At 49.1% G+C, this 22,768-nt stretch overlaps 3 protein-coding genes across 6 annotated transcripts in view; 2 read left to right on the top strand and 1 right to left on the bottom strand.

The window, feature by feature from the left end:
- Window positions 1-2,999, top strand: part of WWC1 (WW and C2 domain containing 1) — a 66,989-nt gene extending 63,990 nt beyond the window's left edge. Inside the window, exons 21-23 of the mRNA XM_059859769.1 lie at window positions 719-949; window positions 1,637-1,758; window positions 2,254-2,999. Of these exons, the coding sequence (XP_059715752.1) occupies window positions 719-949; window positions 1,637-1,758; window positions 2,254-2,320 (420 nt within the window). The 3' untranslated portion in view covers window positions 2,321-2,999. The remainder of the gene's footprint in view (window positions 1-718; window positions 950-1,636; window positions 1,759-2,253) is intronic.
- Window positions 3,000-3,747: 748 nt separating this feature from the next.
- RARS1 (arginyl-tRNA synthetase 1) lies at window positions 3,748-20,433 on the top strand. The gene is made up of 15 exons (XM_059859800.1): window positions 3,748-3,864; window positions 9,039-9,173; window positions 9,682-9,870; window positions 13,062-13,173; window positions 14,149-14,249; window positions 14,667-14,788; window positions 15,109-15,229; window positions 15,499-15,628; window positions 15,949-16,053; window positions 16,917-17,095; window positions 17,438-17,547; window positions 18,134-18,239; window positions 18,947-19,119; window positions 19,684-19,931; window positions 20,282-20,433. The coding sequence occupies exons 1-15, from the start codon at window positions 3,820-3,822 to the stop codon at window positions 20,389-20,391; spliced, it is 1,986 nt and encodes a 661-aa protein (XP_059715783.1). The 5' UTR covers window positions 3,748-3,819; the 3' UTR covers window positions 20,392-20,433.
- LOC132334078 (rho GTPase-activating protein 7-like) overlaps window positions 14,619-22,768 on the bottom strand; it is a 53,651-nt gene continuing 45,501 nt past the window's right edge. For 3 of the 4 annotated variants that reach the window (XM_059859799.1, XM_059859797.1, XM_059859796.1), the window contains 2 exons: window positions 20,698-20,775; window positions 14,619-20,398 (listed from right to left, as the gene is read on the bottom strand). In XM_059859799.1, the coding sequence (XP_059715782.1) occupies window positions 20,737-20,775 (39 nt within the window). In that variant the 3' untranslated portion in view covers window positions 14,619-20,398; window positions 20,698-20,736. Of the gene's footprint in view, window positions 20,399-20,697; window positions 20,776-21,452; window positions 22,547-22,768 lie in introns of all 4 variants that reach the window. The other variant, XM_059859798.1, reaches the window with a different exon arrangement.

The following is a 22,768-nucleotide window of genomic DNA, read 5'->3' on the forward strand; positions in this document are numbered from 1 at the left end:
TTTCTTTGTGTATGAGAAGTCTCTCAAGGATTCTTTGAAATATCAGATTATGACTGGAACGTTTAAATTAGAACTCAATTAAAACATTTAATGTAGAAAAATGGTTCCTGGTATTTTCCATCTTGTCAGAGAAACAGTTTTGCTGTGTTTATTGTTGTGAGATTCTTAAGTATTTATAATAAATTTGAGGAGCTGGAAAAGAAAATGAGAAAGATGTCTCAGGTGACCCTGTTGTAGTGATGCCATGGCACTCAATAAACCCTGTGCCCATTGTGATGGCAATCACTAAAATTCCCCCAGGATACTGACACTGAATTCCTAAGGAGATGGTTTTCCTGGGACAGCTTGTGTTTGAAACTAGCAGAAGGCAGTATGTTACTGGAAAAAGGAATCACAGGTTTTTCAGCAGCACTGTGGATTCATCTGAAGATGAGACATTAAACTTTAAAGAGGAAGGTGTGCAAGCAAGACTTGTTCAATTTGGAGATGCTGCCAAGGGAGAACTTGAGTGGAAGCACAGAAATGAAAACACTTATCTATAAGAATTCCTTGAGTTTGTGGGATCTGTCTCAAGACAGACTGGAAAGCAGGATCAATAGAGATGGTCTGTGTGAAGAAAAGCATTAGAAAGATGGGTCTCACAATGTGTTTGGCACTTTCTGGGTGGAGTGCTTGGGACAAGTCTCCTCTGTGTGCTCACACACCCCTTCTCTTCCAGCCTTCAATCAAGTCCTTCGGTACAGAGCGCCTGATCCGCACCTCGCTGGACCTGGAGCTGGACCTGCAGGCTTCAAAAACCTGGCACGACCAGCTGGTTCAGGAGATCTCAGTGCTGAGGGAACTGAAGGAACAGCTGGAACAAGCTCAAAGTCAGGGTGAAAAAGAGTTGCCACAGTGGGTGAAGGACGATGAGAGGTTTCGAGTGCTGCTGAGGCTTGTGGAGAAACGAGTGAGTCATACCTGCCTTGGAGTTTCATTCTACTCAGTGGAGAAATTTTGGGAACAGGGGACTTTGGACAGTCAGTAGATGAAGCCTGAGCACTGTTAGTCACTCTTGTCTGCCACATACTGCTCTATCAAGCTGTTAGTCCTGAGCCCTTTCATTCACCAGCAGAGAGATTTGCTGCCCTAGCAGAGGTGTGAATACAACAAGTCACAGATGCCATCTGTTGTGCCAAGTGTGTCCCCCCAGTCTGCAGGAGGTGTGGTGTGTGGTGGTTGGCACTTACCTTACTCTACATCACACCCTCCCCCATGCACAGGGCCCCTTCTCAGCTTCTGGGATTTCTCAGCCCTTCTGCTGGCACCAGGCAGAGACCAGGCTATGCTGGCACCAGGTGGTGTGAGGTGCTCTGTGGGGTGCTGTGTGTGCTGATCTTCTGCCTTAAAAGACCTATCAAGAAGATACAAAGAGAGAACAGACAGAAGCCATTATTCTTACCACAGGCAGGAAGGACACCTTACAAAAAGCTCTCTCCCTTAGAATGGTTAGTTGTTAAGCTTCAGTTTAGCTTCCATGGCTTGTGACTTCCAGAGTCAACAGTCTCCAGAACCCTCAGACCTGCAGCTGAAATGCAGGTCAGTTAGGATAATTCCTCTTGGAAACACCAACAAGTCTTCTCCACTATTCATTTAGGTGCAAAATCCAGAACACAAGTGTGAGCTCAAGGCTGATAAAATGATGAGAGCTGCTGCCAAGGACGTCCACAGGCTGCGAGGGCAGAGTCGAAAGGAGCCTCTGGAAGTGCAGTCATTCAGGTAATCCTAGGTAAAGGGGAGGAGAAATTGACTACTACCATGATTTTTCTGTGGATGACTGAGATGCTGATGAGGAAGACTGATCTTTGCAGAAGTAGTTAACTGTTCTGCTTAAATAAGAGCTTCTGTATTTTCATATCCAAGTATAAGGTCTGACTCAGGGGAATTAGTTGCAGCACTGCACATGATCAAAGCAAACAGCATTCTCCAACTCATTCTCCACCTGGCAACAAATTCTGTAACACAGAAGCAGCCCTTTGCTTCCCTAAGTAACAGAGCCAGAAAAGAAAAAGCTCTGAGCCCTTCTGAAATGGCTTATGGTAAGGTCACTATTGTGGGTTTAACTCATGTCTGATAAGTAAATAAAAGGTGTAGGTTGTGAGAGGATGTACATCTGCTCCCTGTGGGGACAGCTGGTGGGGTAAATTCTCCTGTGGATGCTGGACACTTCTGGCAGGATTTCTGTTGCATTAACTACTGATCCTCTTTTTTCAGAGAGAAAATGGCATTTTTCACACGGCCAAGAATAAATATCCCAACGCTCTCTGCGGACGATGTGTGATCACCATAAAGTATTTGCTTTCTGGACAATTCTACAAATGCAGATTGGGTTTTGAAGTTATTTATGTGGTATTATGAAGGTACCAAGGCATTTGTATATTAGAGCTTTTGTCAGTATGTGGATGTTTTGAAGATTTTTAGGTTAAAGTTATATCATCACAGAAACCAGCATTAAAGTGACAAGATTGTATAGTTTGTATATTTAGGAATGTATTTTTGGGAAATAGAATTTTAAATAAGAACAAAATGCAGCTTAAGGTGCTGTTATTCTTAAATAATGCTGTTTAGACTTTTTGTACAGCTCTACCTTTTAGACGTTTTACTGCAATAAAATAAATTTGAAGGAACCTCACCCCTACCTTCTATGATGTTCTGCATCGGACTCTCCTCTGAGTGATGTATTTTGTACCCTGTGGGGAATGCTGGGAGCCAGATGGGACTCCCAAGTGCTGTGAACGAATTCTCTGTGAGCTGTGAAGCATTTGTGTTTCCTGCCAGGTCATAAAAGTAGGTGTGAAGTTCAGAATACTTGCACTTTTAACGTTTGTACTACAGCTCATGTCTGTAATGGGTCTGTTAAGGTAATGTGGGGAGCCCATTGAAACCACTGCTGTGGGAGGAGGGCTGCAGGTTTAAAGTCCATTTTAGGTTTTTCCAATAAAGTGACCTTTCTGGACAAACCTGCCTTCTTGCTTTTTGTCTTGAGTGAATCTTCTCATCCCCTGGCACCCAAACTGGGGTTCTTTTGTGTTGCCAGCTGGAAGCATATTGCTTTTCACATCTTGTCACAGGAGATGCTGTAATGGACACATTTCATATAATCATGGGATATGCTGAGCTGGAAGGGACACACAAGGATCATCCAGCCCAGCCCCTATCCCTGCACAGCCACCCCAACAGTCCCACCCTGTGTATCATCCCTGGAGCGCTGTCCAAAGGCTCCTGGAGCTCCGGCAGCCTCGGGCCGTGCCCAGCACCTCTGGGGAAACCAGAACCTTTCCTGACCTCCAGCCTCACCCTCCCTGACACAGCTCCAGCCGTTCCCTCGGGTACTCGCTGTTTTTCCTCCCTGCCTGGACATTCCTGTGCCCACTTTGTACCCACCTGCTGGGAGGGGACACATTTCAAAGTGCTGGGTGGTGACACGAAATGGGAGCGTGTGGGGCTGCTCTTTCCCTTTCCCTTTCCCTTTCCCTTTCCCTTTCCCTTTCCCTTTCCCTTTCCCTTTCCCTTTCCCTTTCCCTTTCCCTTTCCCTTTCCCTTTCCCTTTCCCTTTCCCTTTCCCGTTCCCGTTCCCGTTCCCGTTCCCGTTCCCGTTCCCGTTCCCGTTCCCGTTCCCGTTCCCCTCATGCCGCAGGTGTCCAGGCCGCCCCCGTTGCCAGGACAGCCGTGCCGCCCCGCCGGGTCCTCCCCGCCGCCCGGGGGCGCTGCCGCCGCAGCCGCGCCGCTCCGGCCGGTTCCGGTTCCCGCGTTGCCGGTCCCGGTTCCGGCCGCCCGAGGATGGAGGCGCGCGTGGCGCAGTCCGCGGCGAGGCTGGCGCGGCAGGTGCGAGGCCGGGCCGGGCGGGGCGGGACAGGACAGCCGGGCACGGCACCGCACGGACCGGGACAGCCTCGACCGGCACAGCCGCGGGGCTCCGCGGGGCGCAGGTGGCGGGCGAGCCCCGGGAGCGCTCCCCGGCTACCGAAGCCCGCGCAGTGCCGGGAGTCCCGGGCGGGTGGCTGGGCCCCGCGGGAGCGGGAGGTCTGTCTGGGAAGGGAGGGCGGAGAGCGGGCAGGGCTGAAGCGCTTCCTGGGCTGCTCCCGTCTCTGCCGGACTGAGGACAGGGCTCCATCGCTGTCCCGTCTCACGCCCAGGGCGGGATCGCGGCAGCGTTCCGAAAAAGCTTCCAGAGCCGCCAGCGGAACCGGCCCCGCACGGCCGGGTGTCACCGGGCCGGTCCCGTGTGTGGCGTGCTCTGGCCGGGCAGAGATCACCCGGCGGGTCCAGAGCACGGGAGCCCTGGGCAGGCAGGGAGGGATGCGCCTCCCGTGTGCTGGCACGCTGGCCTCCTGGAGCAGCTTCACTGCAGCCACAAGGTGCTTAGGTTGGGGAAAAGGTGGTGACAGCCCTCTGCCTTCTCAGTGACGATAGTAATAAAAAATAGAACTGCCAGGACAGAACTGCAGGTGTCGATGGCTGCCCCCCCCGTTCCCAGGCATCTGTCCTGGTCAATGACCGGTACTGACAGTAGAGTGCAGAGGCAGCTTCAGGAAAGCTTTGACTCCTCCAGGGTCACTTGTCATACCTTGCCCACTGCCTCAGGAGCATCCAGCTGCAAGCTTCTGGGCTTTGGCCTTTGGGTTCTTGCCTGCCATACTTGTGTGCACTTGAGCAACTTTTGAGTGTGTTTTCTGCTCACGACTTAAATATACGACAGGCACTGAGATAATAAATCTGGCGGTTGAATCTCTGCAGCTCCTTCTTGCCTTTGATTTTACCTTTCTCCTTTGTTGCTGCTAGGAGAGCAAGGACATCTCAGGTAAGGCAAGGTGGCTCTCCCTTTGCTGTCCCTGCTGTTTGGTCTGTAGTCCCTAAGCAGATTCCAGGCACTGGAAGCAGAGCAGGAGGGAGCAGGAGTGTTCAGCTCCAACTCCAGGAGGCTGCAGGACGCCGTGCAGAATTACTGAGGCTCACTCTGCCTGTCACTCCCAGCCACATGCTCCCTGTTTCCAGCTGCAGCATGCCCTGGAGCCTGTGGGGAGCCAGCCTGCAGGAAAGTAACCCAACAAAGAGCAAGCAGTGTATGCTCAGACGGCTCAGCAGGCAGAGTAGTAGAGATAAAACTGAGCAGGAGGCAAGGAGGGGAAGGAAGGGTGATGTTCTGCTCCCTTTGCCATGCTCTCTCAAGCATTTTCTTTTCCATTTTCTCTTCTTTATGTTTTTCTTTTGATGGAGAAAAGCTCTGTCATATTAAAGCCCAGAGACAGAAGCCTGTGCAAGTTTCCTGCTACCCAGCTGCTCAGGTAGGGTTCTTGGAAGACAGTCTTATGTGCTAAGGGAAAATGTAAGGATGGTTTTCGTCCTTTGAAAAAGCTGTAGTTTTTTTGTATTCACAGGTGAGGGGAAGATTTCTAGTACTCAGGTGAGCAAAGAGCCCTTGGAGGTGTTAGCATGGCCTCATGTAATTCCCACAGCTCCTCATGAGGTGGTCATCAGGTATGAGCCTTCAGAGACAAGTTGTGCTAGACAGTGCAGGTAGAATAAACCAGGAGGTGACACTTGCTGACCTAAACAGCAGCTTTTCCCTTCCTTTTCTCAGTCACACATCTTTTAGATCAGAGGTGTATTGGCATTGTCTCCCTTCTCACTTGGATGGGGCCGTGAGAGAAGAGTTGTTACTGTAGTTTTGTAGAGTAGTTTGTTTTTTAGGAAGAATGTAGCATTCGCAGCCTTTCAATAACATCTAGCATTACAGATCTTTGCTAGAGAATTAATTTATCACAGGGCACTGTGGTAAGAGACATTTCTGATGTAAATATCTGAAGACCTTTTTTCCAGGCAAGTTCAGCAATGCGGTTATGGGTGTGTGGTCACAGACTCATGGCATACCTTCAGTTGGAATAGACCCATGGATTATCAAGTCTACCTCCCCCCTCCTCACAGGACTACCTAAAACTAAACCATGTTGTTAAGAGCCTATTCCAGATGCTCCTTGAACCCCTATAGGTTTGGTGCCACAGCCACTCGCCAGGAGAGCTGTTTCAGTGCACCAGCACCCTCCCGGTGAAGAACCTTTCTGAACAAGTCTGAACTTCCCCTGACACAGCTGCATTTCATTTTCCTGTCTCCTGTCACTGCTCACCAGAGAGAGGAGAGTGCTGGGTGGTGTTCCCAGAACAGGGGTGCCCCCATTGCCAGTCTGGAGATGAAAGCTGTCTGGCTGTCCCAGCCCAGCTGCTGGGATCTCAGCCCCATCAATTCTGAAACCCAGTGTAAGCATTACTCAGTTCAGGCTTTTCTGCTGGGTCCTTTTGAATGAAAACTTCATTTCATCATCTGTTTAAGCTGTTAATGAGGACAATAAAAGGGAGACTGAAGTAGCAGCAGCAGCACTGGGGTAGGCAGCTGGGCTACCATGGTGACACCTTTTGCTCTCAGTTCACACTCGAGTAACAACATAAGGACTGCTGCTGGAAATGTCTGAAGAAGGGGAGCACTAAACAGGAGAGACAAATGTGACAGTCTAGGGTGGCAGTCTGGGCTTGGTCACATCTGGAATGGGGCCAAATGCCTCCTTGTGCCAGTGCTGGGAATTTGCTGGTTCGATGCAGTCATGGGAAAAACGTAGATGAGACTTGCTGAACTGTGGCAGTATTTTAGAGGTTTTTATCTCCTGGCCAAATTCAAGTGATTACAGTCACCCTGTAAAAGAGCTCTTTGGGCCAGATGTCTGCCCAGGGGTGGGTGATTCCTGGGCCCTGTGGTTCTGGCTTTAGACCATGCACATGGATAAACTCTTTCCTTGTCCTCACCTGTAGTGTAACAGTGTGGAAAGAAGCTCCAGTAGGTTCCTGGTCATGTCACCTCCTGTGAGTCTTCCCTTGGGTGGCCAGAGGTGTTTGTGATTATGTAGGAAAATCCAACTCAGATTCCTCTTTGGTAAAGTTTGTCAGTGGTACTGAAATATCCCAGTTATAGCTTGGGGGGAATCTTTTAATGCAGGAGGAATACTTGTGAGGTGCTTGTTGTCTTGGGCCTGCAGGGATTTTAGTTTCTAAAGCAGAATGTGAATTTCTGGTTCTGGAGAATGTTTGCCTTTGATGCAGAACTCTCCTTGAGATCCTGGAGGTCTGTCCTGAAGCTGGTGACTTCACTAGAGGGAAGATAATACTGTGTGGACATAGAATTTACAGATTATGTGATATTAGGGGCTGAAGATACCTTTGCACTTATGTTTAAAGCACATTCTCGGCTTGGGGGATGAGTTATGTATGTCACTGCTCTGATGTTTAAAGCAATAATGGCACTGAAACTTACAGTGACACAGCTGTGAAAGCACAGTGAAATCTTCTGTTCTATTTTTTAACTTGAAGTATAGAAGAATTTACAAATGGGTCTATAAATTATGTGAAATGCTACCAAATCAGGCCAGGAAGAAAAGTTGAAAATAAACAAATCTATTTGCTGTTGCTTATGGGGAAAAGTTTGTGTGTATTTATTTTATTGTGTATGTATGTCAATGAGAGAAAAACTGATTTTTGGGACATCTGCCTTGGGTTTTGAAAAGAAAAGCTGAGATGGGACTGTTTGAAGTGAGTTGTTTATAAGGTACAGCTATGCTGTTCAGTGATTTTAATTGTGTAAATGCCAAACCAGAGGATTTGATATAGGTTTGGGTTTTTTTCTCAAAGTCCTGTTTCTTCACATCCCAACTGCAGGAAGCAGCATTGTTCTCCTCTGTAGCAGAGGAGGCCTTGAGGTTGTAACAGAAGTGTGCCATAAACTGAAGCACAACTGAAGAATGACCTCAAAAGTATTGATTTTCAGCTTGGCCCACAAATAGGCCAATCTTAAGATTGTTTTGCCTCAGCCTAGGCTTTTGAGCATGTGCAGTTAGTTACAGCAGCATTCCTGGGAGTGTTGTTCAGGTGGACATACAAGACCAAGAGATTCAATGGCCCAGTTTTTTTCCTAATTAAATATTCTGATTGTTTGAAGAGCAACAAAGTAAATGAGCCCTTTTTGATAAGGTTTGGTGGCCTGCAATAATAGCCTGAGCTGCTTCCTGCTGTGGAAATGCTGGCAGAGGAGAGCCTGGCTGAGGGAGCCAAGGGGGTGACAGGCCAGGGTGGGCAGTGCTCACTGCCTCCCTCCATAGCAGCACCACGGCCCTCAAACCTTCAGGAGCCTCCAGGATTCTGTCAGAGCCAGCTTTGTGGCTCAGGGCACAAAGCCTGTTATGGGGAGAGATGAAACAACAGAGATGAAACTTCAGCTATTTGGTTTCTTTAGGGTGTGGGGTGAGGAAGATTCCTGCTCCTTGCAGCAGCTTTGAACCTTTTTGCTGCTAACAAATTGGTCTGAGTTGGGACTGTGAAGTCTGGTGGGACACAGGGAAGTGTGTTTGGAACATAGAGGCCCTCCTGAAATTCCCAAGTGCTCCTGAATGCCTTGTGTCAGTTTTAAGGGAGAAGACATACATTTCCTTCCTGGACAGGGCAGGAAAGGTTGAGTGGTCAGGTGGAAGTGAGTGCATCCTGCAGAAATGCCTCTGTGGAGCAGCACACTAAATCTGGCATTCCTGTCTCTAGGTGGGGTTTGGGCTTGCTGGGGTTCTGTGAGTGGTCCTGGTTTCCTCCTCTGAAATTGTGGCCTGTGAGATGGTGAAGCAGGCTACAGGAGGCTTTAGGGAATTTTGAGCCAAATCATTTGGTGTCTTTGTTAAAAAAAGCTGGAGAAAGTGCTTATTTGGGGAATATCTCATCAGCATGGCCTGTTGTCTTTCTTGTACTTCTGTCTTGATATATAAGTCGGACTGTTTTCTCACTGCATTTTTTAAAGTGTTTCAGAATCCTTGTTTTTCACACAACTAGAAACATTGTGTGGAATTATTCAGCTTACATGTCATTGCTGTTACCTTTACAAGGCAAACTAGCACTGTGCCTGAGATCTTGCAGCTCCTCACCTCCTGTCCCCTCTCCAGGAATTACAGTGTGACAACTCAAATTTCTTTTCAGGAAAACGAGATCAAGTTGTTAACTGCAGAAATTGAACGTCTGAAGAACTTTGGGTGCTTGGGAGTCTCCCCGAGTTTGGAAGGGCTGCGAGACGAAAACGCAAAGCTCAAGTACCGGTTAAACTTCCTCAAGAAAGTAAGGGAATAAAAAAATCATTGCTGGACCTTGTGGGGGTTTTGGTTGTCTTTAGGACAAGCTGAATAAATGGTTTATTTGGGTGAGTTTGTTACAGCTCTGATGTGTGACAGCATGCTTGCTCTGCATTCTGACACCTTAATTGGTGGCACAGCAGATACTCCTTGGTTCCTTAAACAGAAACCTGTTTTATGGAAGATGTCAGTAGGTCAGTAAGCCCACATGCTCATGTCTTGGGCAGTTTTCAACCAGGTGGCCCAGCTGGTCTGTCCCAGGCTCACCAGGGACAGACCAGGTGTGAGAAGTAATGCAGCCCTGCAGTCAGGGGAAGGTTTGTGCTGGGAGGTTCAGCAGGAGAATCATGTGATTTTTATGTTGTATACATTGCTCCTGTGCCTGGAGGTGTCAGCTAAATCTTTGCCAGGCAGCCAAGGAGAAAAGTGGGATGTAACAGCTCCTCAGATGTTGGGAATTTAGCCTTCTGGATTTTGGTGGTTTTCTTTTTCAGAGCCTTCAAGAGGAAAGAAGTAAATCAACCAAAAGCATGATTAATATCAACAGCTGTCTCCAGGAGATCTTTGGAGCTGCCATTCAGGCTGCCTACCCAGACTTAGAAAATCCTCCTCTGGTGGTGACACCAAGTCAGCAGCCCAAATTTGGGGACTACCAGTGTAACAGTGCCATGGGCATATCACAGGTAAATGATGTAAACAGTCTCAACAAAGCAGCAAAAACGGGGATGTTGTCTGTTGGAAGCTAAGGGATAGACACCACAGTGAGAGTTGCAATATGAGACTTGTTTGGGGCTGAGAATTGAGTGAGTATAGAATGGCATTTAAGGGAAGCATTGGCCTTTGCAGAGCTGGCCTTTAAACCTCTGTTCAGGTGCCTGGTATGAGGGAGTTAATGTGTGTGGCACAGAAAATCTGCTAGGTTCATGGGATCTAAATCAAATCAGGATTTAAGTGCTGCATCGATTTACTAATGATGTGCAATTAACTACCAATTAGTGAGTTGTATGTTTGGAACTGAAAACAGCAAAACAATAAATCACAATTCTAGAGAATTGCAAAATCTTGACAAACACCTGCATATCTCTAACTGCTCTTCTCCAGTGCTAGGAAATATCCCTACATGTTAGTGTGTGCCCATACCCCCTTGTCACAGGGCAGGTGACCAAGGGGCATCTCCAGCTTCCCCTCTTGGCTCACACCTCCCATTGCTGTGGGTGCTGTGGTTTTCTGCCCACAGATACACATGGCAGAGCAAAGGGGCTCAGATGCTGCCCTGTGTGCTCTGATGAGTATGGATCCCTGTGTCTTACATCCCAAACTGCCCTCCCTGAGCTCCAGCCAGAAGGCACTGGGCTTTGTCAGGCCTGGGTGTGCTCAGGAAGCGCCTCTCAGAGCCCAGCCAGGTGTGGTTTGCTGCTTGGGCACTACCCTTCATACTCCTCTGGCTCAGTCCTTTGTTTAGCATCTCTTGTTAATTCCTTGGGTACGGGGAGTTTGACCAAAGGGGACCCAAAGAAAATCAGAGACACTTCAGCAGTTGCTCAGCCTGCTCAGTGGGCTGGGACTGTGCTGAAGTAAATCCAGGAGGTGTGGGAGAAAGAAGGTGGTGTGTTCTAGCTTAGGCGCTGAAGCACCCAAACTTTCAGTGCATTGATGCCTTTGGGTGACTAAGTAGACAGTTTGTACACATCTTTTATTTGGCAATCTAAACAGAAACAACTCCTTTTATACATGTCCTGTTGTCAATTCACCTTTATTAACCCATTGGACTGGCAGTTTTGACGCTGAACTTGCACTGCCACTCGTGGAACTCTGCTGTCCCAGGTTGTCCCTGTGCAGTGAGCGTGACTGGGGCAGCAGGGGCATGATACGTGCCAGGCAGCAGGCTCTGGGCTGTGGTGCCAGGCAGAAGTGCCCTCCCAGATCCCGTGTCTCCCCTGGGTCTCATTAGCATGTTGTCACTGTGCTGCTGCCCTGGGTGACTGCACTGACAGGGATTCAGGGCGCTGCCACTTCCCTGACCGCCGCGTTACCCCAATTAACTCGCGGTTGGGATTCTCGAGCAGTCCAGGCTTCACATAACTTCACATAACTGGGTGTCTGAACAGTCCCCTTCCAGCCAGGGTTCGAGTTCAGGTTGTCAGCTGTGGTAGTGAATAAGGGTTCCTAGTGCTGGGCTTGGCTGAGGAGTTTGTTCCCTGGGCGGGCAGGCTGTGCACTGGGCTGGAGCTTGGCCGTGCTCACACAGGCAGTGTGTCAGCATGGCAGAGCCAGGGGATGAGAGCAGCAGATTGAGACTTTCTGTCAGCCTGTTTTAGGGGCTTGGCTGTGGTGCAGGGCTTCACAGGGTGTCGCCCAGGCAGAGCTGGAACACGGGTCAGGGTCACTGGGACTGCCAGCAGAGTGGGAAGTGCCCTGACTGGGGCAGCAGTGGTACGTGCCAGGCAGCAGCCTCTCCCTGCAGGCCTGCTGATGTCGAAAGGACCTTCACAAATGCCTATTGTTTTCCTGGGAGCTCATTAGCATATTAATGCACGGGGTTCAGCCAGGAGCTCCAACAGGAGTGTGGTAACCATTTCTGGAATGGTTCACATAATGTGCCTGTAATCTGGTGTAATATGCCCATAATCTGGGTTTGCATTTATTTTTCCTGTAGTTTACACTTTGAGTAACACTAAAGCTTCTGAGGTGTGCTTTTCTTGCCCTTTTTAAGCCTTTACCATCTTGTAAGGATCCTGTGTATGACAGGTTAAACAGAAAACCGAACTTTAGTAGAAATACATTTTAGAGCAGACTGCAAATTAGCAAACACAAGCAGTGAGTGTAAATTCTGAGTTGACAAAGAGGTACATCATCTTTGTGGCCTCGGTGGAGCTGTTTTCAAACACATCACAGTAATACTGGAAAATCATGTGCTCAGAAACAAATACTTGTGGTAATTTTATACAAGTGTGAATGTAGTGTTTTGCAAAGGATGGGTTGGGCTAGCTTACAGAATCCTCCTAAAGGGTGTTTGTGTAAGATTTGAAAAGAGCTGTGTGAGAAGATGCTTTGGGAATGGACAGGGAAGTTACATAGTTGGACTAGGTGATCTTCAAAGGTCTGTTCCAACTCAAACCACTCTGATACTATCATTGCATGTAAACTTGTGTTCTGTTCTTTGAGTTCCTTACAGTGGGCTGCTCGTGTCTCCAAGGGAAAAGGAGAGCTACTTTAATAGCAGTTTTTCTGATGCTCTTTGAAGAAAATTGGCTAGTGCTGGGATTATCTTTGTGTGCTTGGGTTGTTGGATTTTATTTATTTATTCACTTATTAATCTATTCACTTATTTATTTATTAAGCTTGAGACTAAGACAGGACTGAAGGCAGTTTGCTTTGGTTCTGTTTAATCATAAATAAACAGACCTGCTCTGAAGCCACACTCAGCATCTGCTGGAGGCATAGTTCAGAACTTCAAATGTGAATGCTGGCAGAGCTGAGGACACCCATGAGACTGATCAACAGGATTGTGAAGCATTGAAGGACTGTGCCAGCTATGTTGATTTTTAAAGGGTTTGTCCCTTTTACTAGCTTAGAAAAATACAAATTTACCAAACCACTCAGCAGGTTTTGTAAAATAGCCTGGGAGATTTTCTTCTGACACAGGGACTGCTCTGAGCAGAAGGAGGTGAACGTGTTGGGTCCAGTCAGGCTTGTGCTGTGGAGAACTGATCTAATCTGTAAAATTGGCTAGAGATGTTTCTCTTTGTGTGTATTCTCTGTATTATGAAGCTGAAGGACCATGAGGATGTTTCAGTGCTTCAGTATCTGTGCTGTTTTGCTCTCTGGAATGTTTCAGAGGACTGAATTTTCCTTGATCTTTGTTGTGTTCCAGATACTGCTCAAAACCAGGGAACAGAAGGTTAGCCCACGAGAAATCGCAGAGAGAATAGTAAAAAATATTCCTGCCAATGAATGCATTGAGAAGGTTGAAATTGCTGGTCCTGGTAAGATAGTTTCATTTTACACATTTTGTATATCTTAAAGCAAAAAGGGCAGTTATATTGTGAGAGGGAAGCTGAGTTGAGTTCTACTGTTCTGTGCTTTAAAACTGCAGTTTCACAGTGGATTAGCTTCTATCTTGGTGAGCTTTGTAGCACTCAGACTTGTGTAGCAGCAGAGAATTTACTTCTGTATTAGAATTAGCTGGTATGATCATGAGCCCTTTAATTAGCAATTTTCCCACTGATTCTTAAGGGAGCAGATTTCCTCTTTCAATATTGGTGATGAGAATCAGGCCACAGTCAGGAAATTACAGCAAAAATGGACAGCCCTTGTTGCTTGCATGGTGAGGAGACCTTGTCCTCTCAGAACTGAGAAGCTGGAGGAGCATGCGGGTCATTAATTAATTGCTGCATTTGTTTTGTCCCTGGGACCCAGTGAAAAATACAAGGACTCATATTCCTTAGGGCTTCAGCATAAACACAAAAATCCCATGGCCCAGCCCTTTTAAGGTTAGAGCTTGTTCATTGGATCTGTGAAGCAGAAGTAATACAGTGTCATACCATGAGCATAAATCATCCCAGATGAAACTATGGTTTAGGATATTAATTTTTAATAAAAGATAAAGCAGGATTTGGTTGTGCATTCTGGAAACCAAATTAGTTATTTTCTCACAAAAAATTGTTTCTATAAATTCATTGTTGAGTGACAGTGTACAAAAAGGAGTGATGTCAATGGTGTAGCTTGCAGCATCTGACTCCTGCTGTAAAGGCTATAGTGATGTGAACAGACTCTTCTAATCTGTGAACAGAGATTGTCTTCCAGTGACAGCTTTGTTGTCCTGTGACTGAAAAATGTTTTGTCAAGCTGACTTCATGTGCTTGATGCATGAAAACAGAAATCCAGGGGGGAAGGAAACAAAAAACAATCTGAGGCACTTCTGCAGCCCCAGCACTCACTGCTGGTTTTTTCCTGCAAAGGTTTTATCAATGTCCACTTGAGAAAGGATTTTGTGTCGAAGCAGCTGAGCAGTTTATTGATCAATGGAGTTCAACCACCAGCTATTGGCAAAAGGAAAAAGGTACAGCAGTAAGCACACAGCCATCTTGCTACAGGGGAGATGTTCTGGACTGCAGTATCTTTGAAATTCCCCCCTGAAGGGATGTGCTGAGCAGATGTCCATGTCAGCAGGGTGTTAGAGCAGAGTATGTGGGATGTGGCATAGGAACTGGGGACCATGGGATAGGTCACTTGTACTTGTTGTGGTCTCTGGTGGCTGAGGGACAGGGCTCCCTGGGGGTGGGGGTTGTGCCCAGGTCAGTCTGGGAGTGATCCCTGACCCTCAGCTGGGCTGCAGCAACGCTCTCTCTGATGTTCCTGCTGAGGATCAGCAGAGGTGATTCTCCTTCCCACTGCTCCTCCCAACAAAACCCAGATCAAACACACGAGGTGTGGTAATGGCCTTTTATTCATGTGTTCCTTTGGTTCTGTGCCCAAGGTGGTGGTGGATTTTTCCTCCCCCAACATTGCAAAGGAGATGCACGTTGGCCACCTGCGCTCCACCATCATCGGGGAGAGCATGTGCCGGCTCTTCGAGTTCGTGGGTTATGATGTTCTCAGGTGAGGCTCAGTGGCTGGGTGTGGTGGGCTTGCTGGGCTGTTTGTGCAGTCCTGTCTCTCTGTTCTGCTCTGTATTGGTCTTAGTTTATAAGCACATAGCAAATAACCCTTTATGGCTAGTAGATACTAAGCTGAACAAGTGTAGCAGGGTTAGGAATCAAGGTGGGCAGCAGCTTCAGTGCAGTGGAGCTGGGGAGCATACCTGGACTGGGTTTCTGGTATGATGTGTGTTTCTTTTAGAATATATATTTTGAAAATGTGTTTATTTTAAAGCATATTGTAAAGAGATGATCATTATTGTCCTCTTCAATTGCTCCAAGGTTGAACCATTTAGGAGATTGGGGCACCCAGTTTGGAATGCTCATTGCTCACCTCCAGGACAAATTTCCAGATTATTTAAGTGTTTCTCCTCCCATTGGGGATCTCCAAGCTTTTTACAAGGTATGTGTAGAAAAGCAGATTGAGAAGCTTTACAAATTGCGGTGTAGTTTTGGAGAAATGAAAGAATTAAGTCACTGTTAGTAGATTATTGTGATAACCAGTGATGAGTTCTGGTATCTGGTATTGAACTGTCTGTATATGGGGCATCATCAAAGGCTGTTGTAAGCACACAGCCTTTCTGTCTGAGATGAGCATACTTGGAGAGCCTGTTCTGGGTGGTGGTTTGTTTCAGGGGAGAAAGCAGTGCTTTTCCATGTGTTTCCCTGCAGGAGTCCAAGCAGAGGTTTGACACAGAGGAGGAGTTTAAGAAGCGAGCTTACCAATGTGTGGTGCTGCTGCAGAGCAAAAACCCCGACTTCATTAAAGCCTGGAATCTCATCTGTGACGTGTCACGCAGAGGTGACTTCACCACATCATGTCTCAGCTGTACAACAGTGTGGCTTTCTTCACTTTATGTCTGAGCACACCCTTCTATTTTCCCTTGAAAATCACTGCCACACTGCTAAGAGCAGCTGAAAGCAAAAAGCCAGTACAACCAAAGTACTGGGCTGTCTTAAGTGGAGACTTTCAGCTAAATCTTTTGTCTCCTGAGTCCTAGTCTGATGCCTTGACCAAGAGATGGATAATGCTTTTTCAGTCTTGCTGTACCCCCTGCTAAACATGCCACTGATTCCCACTGTGTGCCTTTAATGGAAGTATTATGTTCTGTTTCCCTCAAGAATTCCAGAAAATCTACAACTGTTTGGACATCACAATCATAGAGAGAGGGGAATCCTTCTACCATGAGATGATGAAAGATATTGTGAAAGAATTTGAAGATAAAGGTGAGGCTTTTGGTCTCAGATCAGAAGTTCTGCAGCTGTCAGGATGAGCATGGTGACCTCAATCCTATTCAGCAGGGCTTAGGGCTGATGCTTTTCAAGTTGCATCTTCCTCATGTTTGCTTTTTTTCTCAGCCACGTTTCCTAAGAGGACATTTTGTGGCTTTTCCTCATTTCAGGAGGCTTGAATCTTTCTTGCTGATATCAAAAGCAGTTTGTCTGTGATATTTGTAGGCAGTAGCACAGGGTACTTCTGGAATTTATTGTATTCTGAGTAAACAGTCAAGGAGCAATATATGACAGACTTCCCAGTCTTAGTGTTGTGACTGTGGGAACTTTGTCTGAGAAATCTCTGTGAAGACAGTGGGATTTTGGGATCATGTTGACTTTGAAACTGGCAAAAAGACAAATGCAGCATAAAAAGTCGCTGGTTTTATGTGTTCCTGTCTGGACTTTGCAGTTCCTGAGTCTCACCATCTGAAGTGTTCTGACTGTCTCACCTCAGAACGACTCTGTGCAGAGTTGTCATACCTCTGTAGAGTTTCTGTTGCCTTTAATGCCATATTTTGTGATGGGTTTGTGGCTGTACAGGCAGATCTGGATGCAGATGATGGGAGTTTTTGAATTAGGTCTTTCCTGGTAAGGCCCCATTTGTGCAGATCTGCTCACTTGTGCATAGTTCTGGAAGTGCTGTACAGAAAGGGACTTTTGTTGACAGGGGAGTTCTCATGTAGGTATTTTCATATTTTTGACTCTGTGAGTGTGTGGCCTTTTCTTCCTGGTAGCAGCAGGGAGGGGAGGTGTTGCTGCTGGCCCAGAAGCTCCCTGGTGTGATTGGGCACAGAATGTTTTTCATTCTTTGGCAGGGTTTGTCCAGGTTGATGATGGCCGGAAGATCGTGTTCGTCCCGGGTTTCCCAGTCCCACTGACAATCATGAAATCAGATGGAGGTTTCACATATGACACATCAGACCTGGCTGCTCTGAAGCACAGGCTGTGTGAAGAGAAGGGTGACATCCTCATCTACGTTGTTGATAGTGGTCAGGTGAGTTCAGCACCCTCTGCTGTAACTGTTGGTGCTGGTCAGCACAAAGTGTGTGAAATGATGGATGCAACAGTAACACAGGTAGAACACCACAGGGTCTTCAGTGTGATTGCTATATTTACTCCTTATCTGAACAGTGATGGGAATTAGCCATTTGCTGCTTCTGTAGAGCTGGAAAACTCGTGGAAAGGTTGAACTTTTCAAAGCAGAATTTGTCTGTGGAACTGGAAACACTTTAAGTCTTACTGTGAGAGCATCGTTGTGAATAGGATAAAGCTATGAAGAAACTGCATCTGGAGGAGTGGATTGAGAACCAGTTGTTGGTGTTTTATTTTCTTGCAGTCTGTGCATCTCCAAACAGTGTTTGCAGCTGGACAGATGATTGGTTGGTATGATCCCAAAGTCACCAGAGTGGCCCATGCTGCCTTTGGAGTGGTGCTGGGAGAAGACAAGTAAGTGTCTGGGTGTACTTTTTCCTCTATCAGTACCTTGGAGAGAAAGTTTGAGTGAAATTTGCTCTCATTCGTTGACACTATGTTTGTGGCACACCAAAAAAAAACCCAAAAGAAAGCACTGGTTCCTGTGCTGTTACCTGTAACTGTGTCATTGTGTTGTGTGTCATTGTCCTTGATCCACACAATCACTGCTCCCTCTCGAGCCTGGCTTCTGCTGCCTGGCACTTGGATTGGCTGGTGGAAGCTCATGGGGCACTGGGACATGGCAGTGGTAAAGGCCATGATTTTCATTACTTTCTACCTCCATGGGACATGAAACAAAAGTTGGGGAAAGTCTGGTACTGGTACTGTGTGCTGCTTAATGCCTGGAACTGGACAGTTCTCACTGTTGAGTCCTTCCTGGCCATTCCTGCTGATCATGCTCTGGGTGCTCTCTCAGTTTTAGAGCTCTCCATGTGATGGCAGTTCCTTCAATACAAAAGGATTTGCCATGTGCTTTTTTCCTAAGCTTGCTGGGCACTAGGCAGAGGGTGGAAGTGTTTTGCCTCTTATGCAGGTGGTCATTTTGGCTGTGTGTTTTCAGGAAGAAGTTCAAAACTCGTTCAGGGGACACGGTGCGTCTCATAGACCTGCTGGAGGAAGGACTGAAACGAGCCATGGACAAGCTGAAAGACAAGGAACGGGACAAGGTAGTTGTGACAAATTGCTTGTCTTTGCTGAGAACTTCCCAGAAGTGTTCACAGATTTATGGTCTCTGCATTGCTTAGTGAGATTTCTGTCTGTCTTGCTGCCTGCAGAGAACTGGGTAGTGTGGGACATGGAATGTAACAGAAAGACCAAACTCTGTCCAAGCACAGTGTGAGGCACTGGAATTGGGAAGGGTAGTGTAGGGGGAAAGTGAAAAGTCCTTTTTTAAACAGGAACACTAAGAAGCAAGGAAAAAAAATCCTTGAAAATCTCTAAAGGTCTCATAGGAGTCGGGCACACAGTGCTTTGCCCTGCTGCCACTGTTCCAGTATAGAGGGCTTTGTAAGTGTTTGGATTGACCAAAATGCTCCTTAAGGTAGGAGGACCAACATTTGTTCTGTGTACATGTAAGAAGCAGGAGCAGAGCACATCACACCTGGCGGGTTGTGGGGCACAGAGGTCCTGTGGGCTGTCACAAGAGGGAGTCAACCCTAACCCCGGCAGGGCTGTGGTGCCTCGCAGGAGAAGTGAGGGGTGGGTGTGGGGTTTTCTGGTGCCCTGAAGCAGAGAGGTGCATGTGAACTGAGCACCAGGTGGGTAAATTCCCTGAGCAGCCTGGGCTCTCCTCCTGAGCCCTGCTGACAGGCCAGGGCTGTGCATTGTGCTTCATTCTTCCTCTTGACTGTTGCCTGTTTGCAAATTGCACCAGGTCCTGACGCCAGAAGAGCTGAAAGCTGCCCAGACGTCGGTGGCTTTTGGATGCATTAAGTATGCAGATCTGTCCCACAACAGACTCAATGATTACGTGTTCTCCTTTGACAAGATGCTGGATGACCGAGGGAACACAGCTGCCTATCTGCTCTATGCCTTCACACGCATCAGGTGCGTGGGGTGCTGCAGCTGCAGGAGTTGGTGCTCTCTGCATCTGTGTCACAAAGGGACAGTCACATCAGTGCTCTTGGGGGTGTTGGGTAAGAGAAGCCAGCTACACTGGTATGCACCATGGACAAGATTTTATTTGTCATTGCACATGATGTGTCCAGTGCCGCCCGAAATGGCTCCTCTGTGTGACACACAGCCCAGGGAGGGAACTGTGGGAGTTCCTGGGAAAGCAGAGGATTTAGGTGGTTGGAAAAAGATGCATCTGTGTTCCAGCAGCTGCTCAGCTCAGGTATTGCCACACCCCAGTTTTTCTGGCACCCTGAGCCCTGGTTTGCTTGGAGTATCAGCTGTCCTTGCTGATGCAGGTGCCTAGAGTCCATCCCTCCCTGTTCCTCTGCAGTGCCCTCCTGGATCAAGGGCTGACTGTTCTCTTTGGCCTGGTCACCCAGGACTGGGCACGGGAGGCCATCAGCCCTGAGGCAGGCCAGACAGGTGAGCAGGCTGGCCCTGGGCAGGCTGGGCAGGGGGACCCTCACAAGCAGACTCTGTTTTGGGCCGTTCCAGGGCAATTGCTCGCCTGGCCAATATCGATGAGCAGATGCTGCAGAAGGCAGCCAGGGAGGAGGTGCTTGTCCTTGACCATGAGAAGGAGTGGAAACTGGGCAAGTGCATCCTGAGGTTTCCTGAGATCCTGCAGAAGATCCTGGAGGACTTGTTATTGCACACACTCTGTGACTACCTGTACGAGCTGGCCACCACCTTCACCGAGTTCTACGACAGCTGCTACTGCGTTGAGAAGGACAGGCAGACTGGTGAGTGTTGGCCATGGGGTGCTGCGTGTGCCTCTGCCACATCCTGTGCTTACATCCAGCTCCAGGGTGTTACCCTGTGTTGGAAAGGCTGTTGTCATTCTACTGTGTCCATGTGGGAGGGTTGAAAGAGACTGGCAGAGCCCGTGTTATGACTGAGCAGGAAGGCTGAGTAGAGCTGGGAGCAGCCAGGCACCTGGAAACAGGAGGGGTGGTCAGTGTGCCTGGCTTGGGGAGAGCAGGAAGGGTTCCATGTGCCAGTCCAGGGCTTGGTTTTGGGTGGAGGGGTTTCCCCTGGGGAAGGTACTGTTGTCCTGAGCAGCTACTCCAGCTCCTCTGTCTGTGTTTTCCAGGCCAGATCGTGAAGGTGAACATGTGGAGGCTGCTGCTGTGTGAAGCCACTGCCACTGTCATGGCCAAAGGATTCGACATCCTGGGGATTAAGCCTGTGCAGAGGATGTAGCAGTTCCCTGTGGAATGACAATAAAGAGACTAAACAACTGCAGTTCTCTCTGTCTGTTGGAATGGGGTTGTGGTAAGGGAAAAAAAAGCAGGGTGGGGGAGGGAAAAGGAGAGAAAAGGAGTGTGGCTTCAGCAGCTGCAGATACAGAGGCAGACAAGTGCCTGTGAGCACAGCTCAGCAGTTCTCAGTGCAGGAGCCAAAGCCCTTGAACTCAGAGCAACCAAGGGTACCTCCAGGAAAACCTCCAACCACCCACACTCCCAGGGCCAACAATACTCTGATCCATACTCCCTCCATCCACTTTACCTTAGGTGCCAGGTGTGAGCAGGTCACCAGCCTCTGATGTCATCTATGGTGGTGCGGGGAGGCAGGCAGCAGTTTTACCTGGAGGAGCAGGAAGCCCAGGGGAGGAGCAGATCAGTTAAAGTACATTCCCTCTGAGGAGAACACAAGGGAAATGCCTTTCCCCTCAGCAGGAATGTTTTGAATCCCTACAGAGTTGCAAACCTCTTTGTGCAGTGCATATCAATCGTGGGCAACTACAAGAGCCACAGCTCCTGCCTTTGCCTTGGGGTTTGTTGGAGGCTCTGCTGTGAGCCTCCTAAAAAAATTTCCACAGTCCTAAAGCAGCACAAAAATGCAGCTGTGCTACCACTGGAGGAAAGGTGTTGCATTGATGCAGGTGCTCACTGACATATGCACGTGTACATACGTGTGTGTACATACATATCTGTATATACAGAAATCTGTATCAGGTTCTTCCATGTGCAGAGCACTGGGGAGGGCTCGCTCTCACAGCTGCTCAGTGTCCAGCACCTCACGTGGTGGGCACCAGCTGGCACTTCACCAAGTGCAGACCTGTGCAAACACTCTCCTGGTGGCTGAGCATTGCCCACAAACCCACCAGGCCTGGCGCTGGTGCCAGCAGGGTGACAGCCATGCATGTCACCAGCTGCCCAGGCCGTGGGCTGTGCTCCCTGTGCCCAGCTGCACCCACACCCGTGCCACGGAGCTGTCCCTGCTCCCGGGGCTGAGGCAGAGCCAGGCCCCTCCTGCCCTACCTGGGCCACACCAGGCTGGGTGGCAGCGGTGACAGCCGGGTCCTGCTCGCGGGGCCACCGCAGTGGCAGAAGCAGCGTCGGCCTCAGTCCAGTGGTGGCCACAGTGACCAGTCCAGCTCTGGGTCCAGAGCAGCAGACCCAGGTGTTCCTCCAGGCACGGGCATGGCAGAGGCTGCCACGCTGAGCTGTGGCCTCCAGGAGAAGGGGACAGCCCTCTCCAGGCAATCCCTGAGTCCCAGCACCCAGAGCCTGGCCTGGCAGGGAGGGGGTGACACCAGCAGGACCCCAGCACCCCAGAGCTCAGGGCTGGAGTCAGCAATGGTCCCAGCAGGGGTGTGTGGAGTGTCCGTGTGTGCAGGGGTAGCTCAGAGCTCCCATGGGGCTGTTCATGGGGCCATGCAGCCAGGAACTGGGCCAGCTCCGTGCTGCCAGGGCTGAGCAGAGGGCACAGGGCAGGCAGGGGTGTCAGGGCACCCCACGGGGCCTCAGAGCTGGGCACAGGGGTTCAGGCCACTGCTGGGGAAACAGGGGCCCATGGTTGGGGCTGGGGGTGGAAGGGCATTTAGGAGCCCTGTCTGGGCTGGAGACTGATGCCATGCAGGGATCAGACCCCTGGGAACCTCAGCTGTCCTGGAGTGGGGTGTCACTCAGAAGCCAGGCCCTGGTTGAGGAATCAGTGCTGGGGAGTCCTGGGGCAGGGCCATGTGTCAGTGCAGGGGGCCATGGGGCAGTGTCCCCTGCCCAGACAAACAGCTGGAGCAGAGGATTAGAAGGTCTGAGCTGACTGTTGGAGTGTGGACAGCACCCCTGAGGGAAAGGGGCCAGGGGTCAGGTGGGACAACAGGGCTGGCAGGGCAGCTGCCCCGTCCTACACTGCCAGAGCTGAGCCAGAGGTGGCAGCCAGAGTCAGCCAAGAGTAAAGATCAACAGACACATCCACGGCGATGAGGTCCGAGGTGGAGCCAGGGAGGTGAGCCAGCCAGGAAAGGTCAGGATCAGGTCCAGGGACAGCAACCAGGGTTAGCCACAGTCTAAGGATCACTAGGCAAGTCCATAATGACGGGCAAAGGCCGCGGTCAGGCTGGGAAGTCAGTCTGTGGGCCAAGGTCCAGGTTCAGATTACTGGGGTCAATGGCCAGGCACAGGCTGTTGCTCTGGCCAAGCCCCAGCAGCAGAACTTCAACCCACCCTCCAGCAGGGATGGCCAGGGCCTCCCTGCCGGGGCACATGGCAGCCACTGCCCCACAGGTGCTCTCTGAGCTGTCCCCAAGCCCATGGAGTGAAGCCCCATCACGCTGGGAATGGAGGGGGGAATG

The sequence above is a fragment of the Haemorhous mexicanus genome, chromosome 15 (assembly GCF_027477595.1).
Source record: "Haemorhous mexicanus isolate bHaeMex1 chromosome 15, bHaeMex1.pri, whole genome shotgun sequence".
In the NCBI taxonomy this organism is placed as follows: Eukaryota; Metazoa; Chordata; class Aves; order Passeriformes; family Fringillidae; genus Haemorhous; species Haemorhous mexicanus.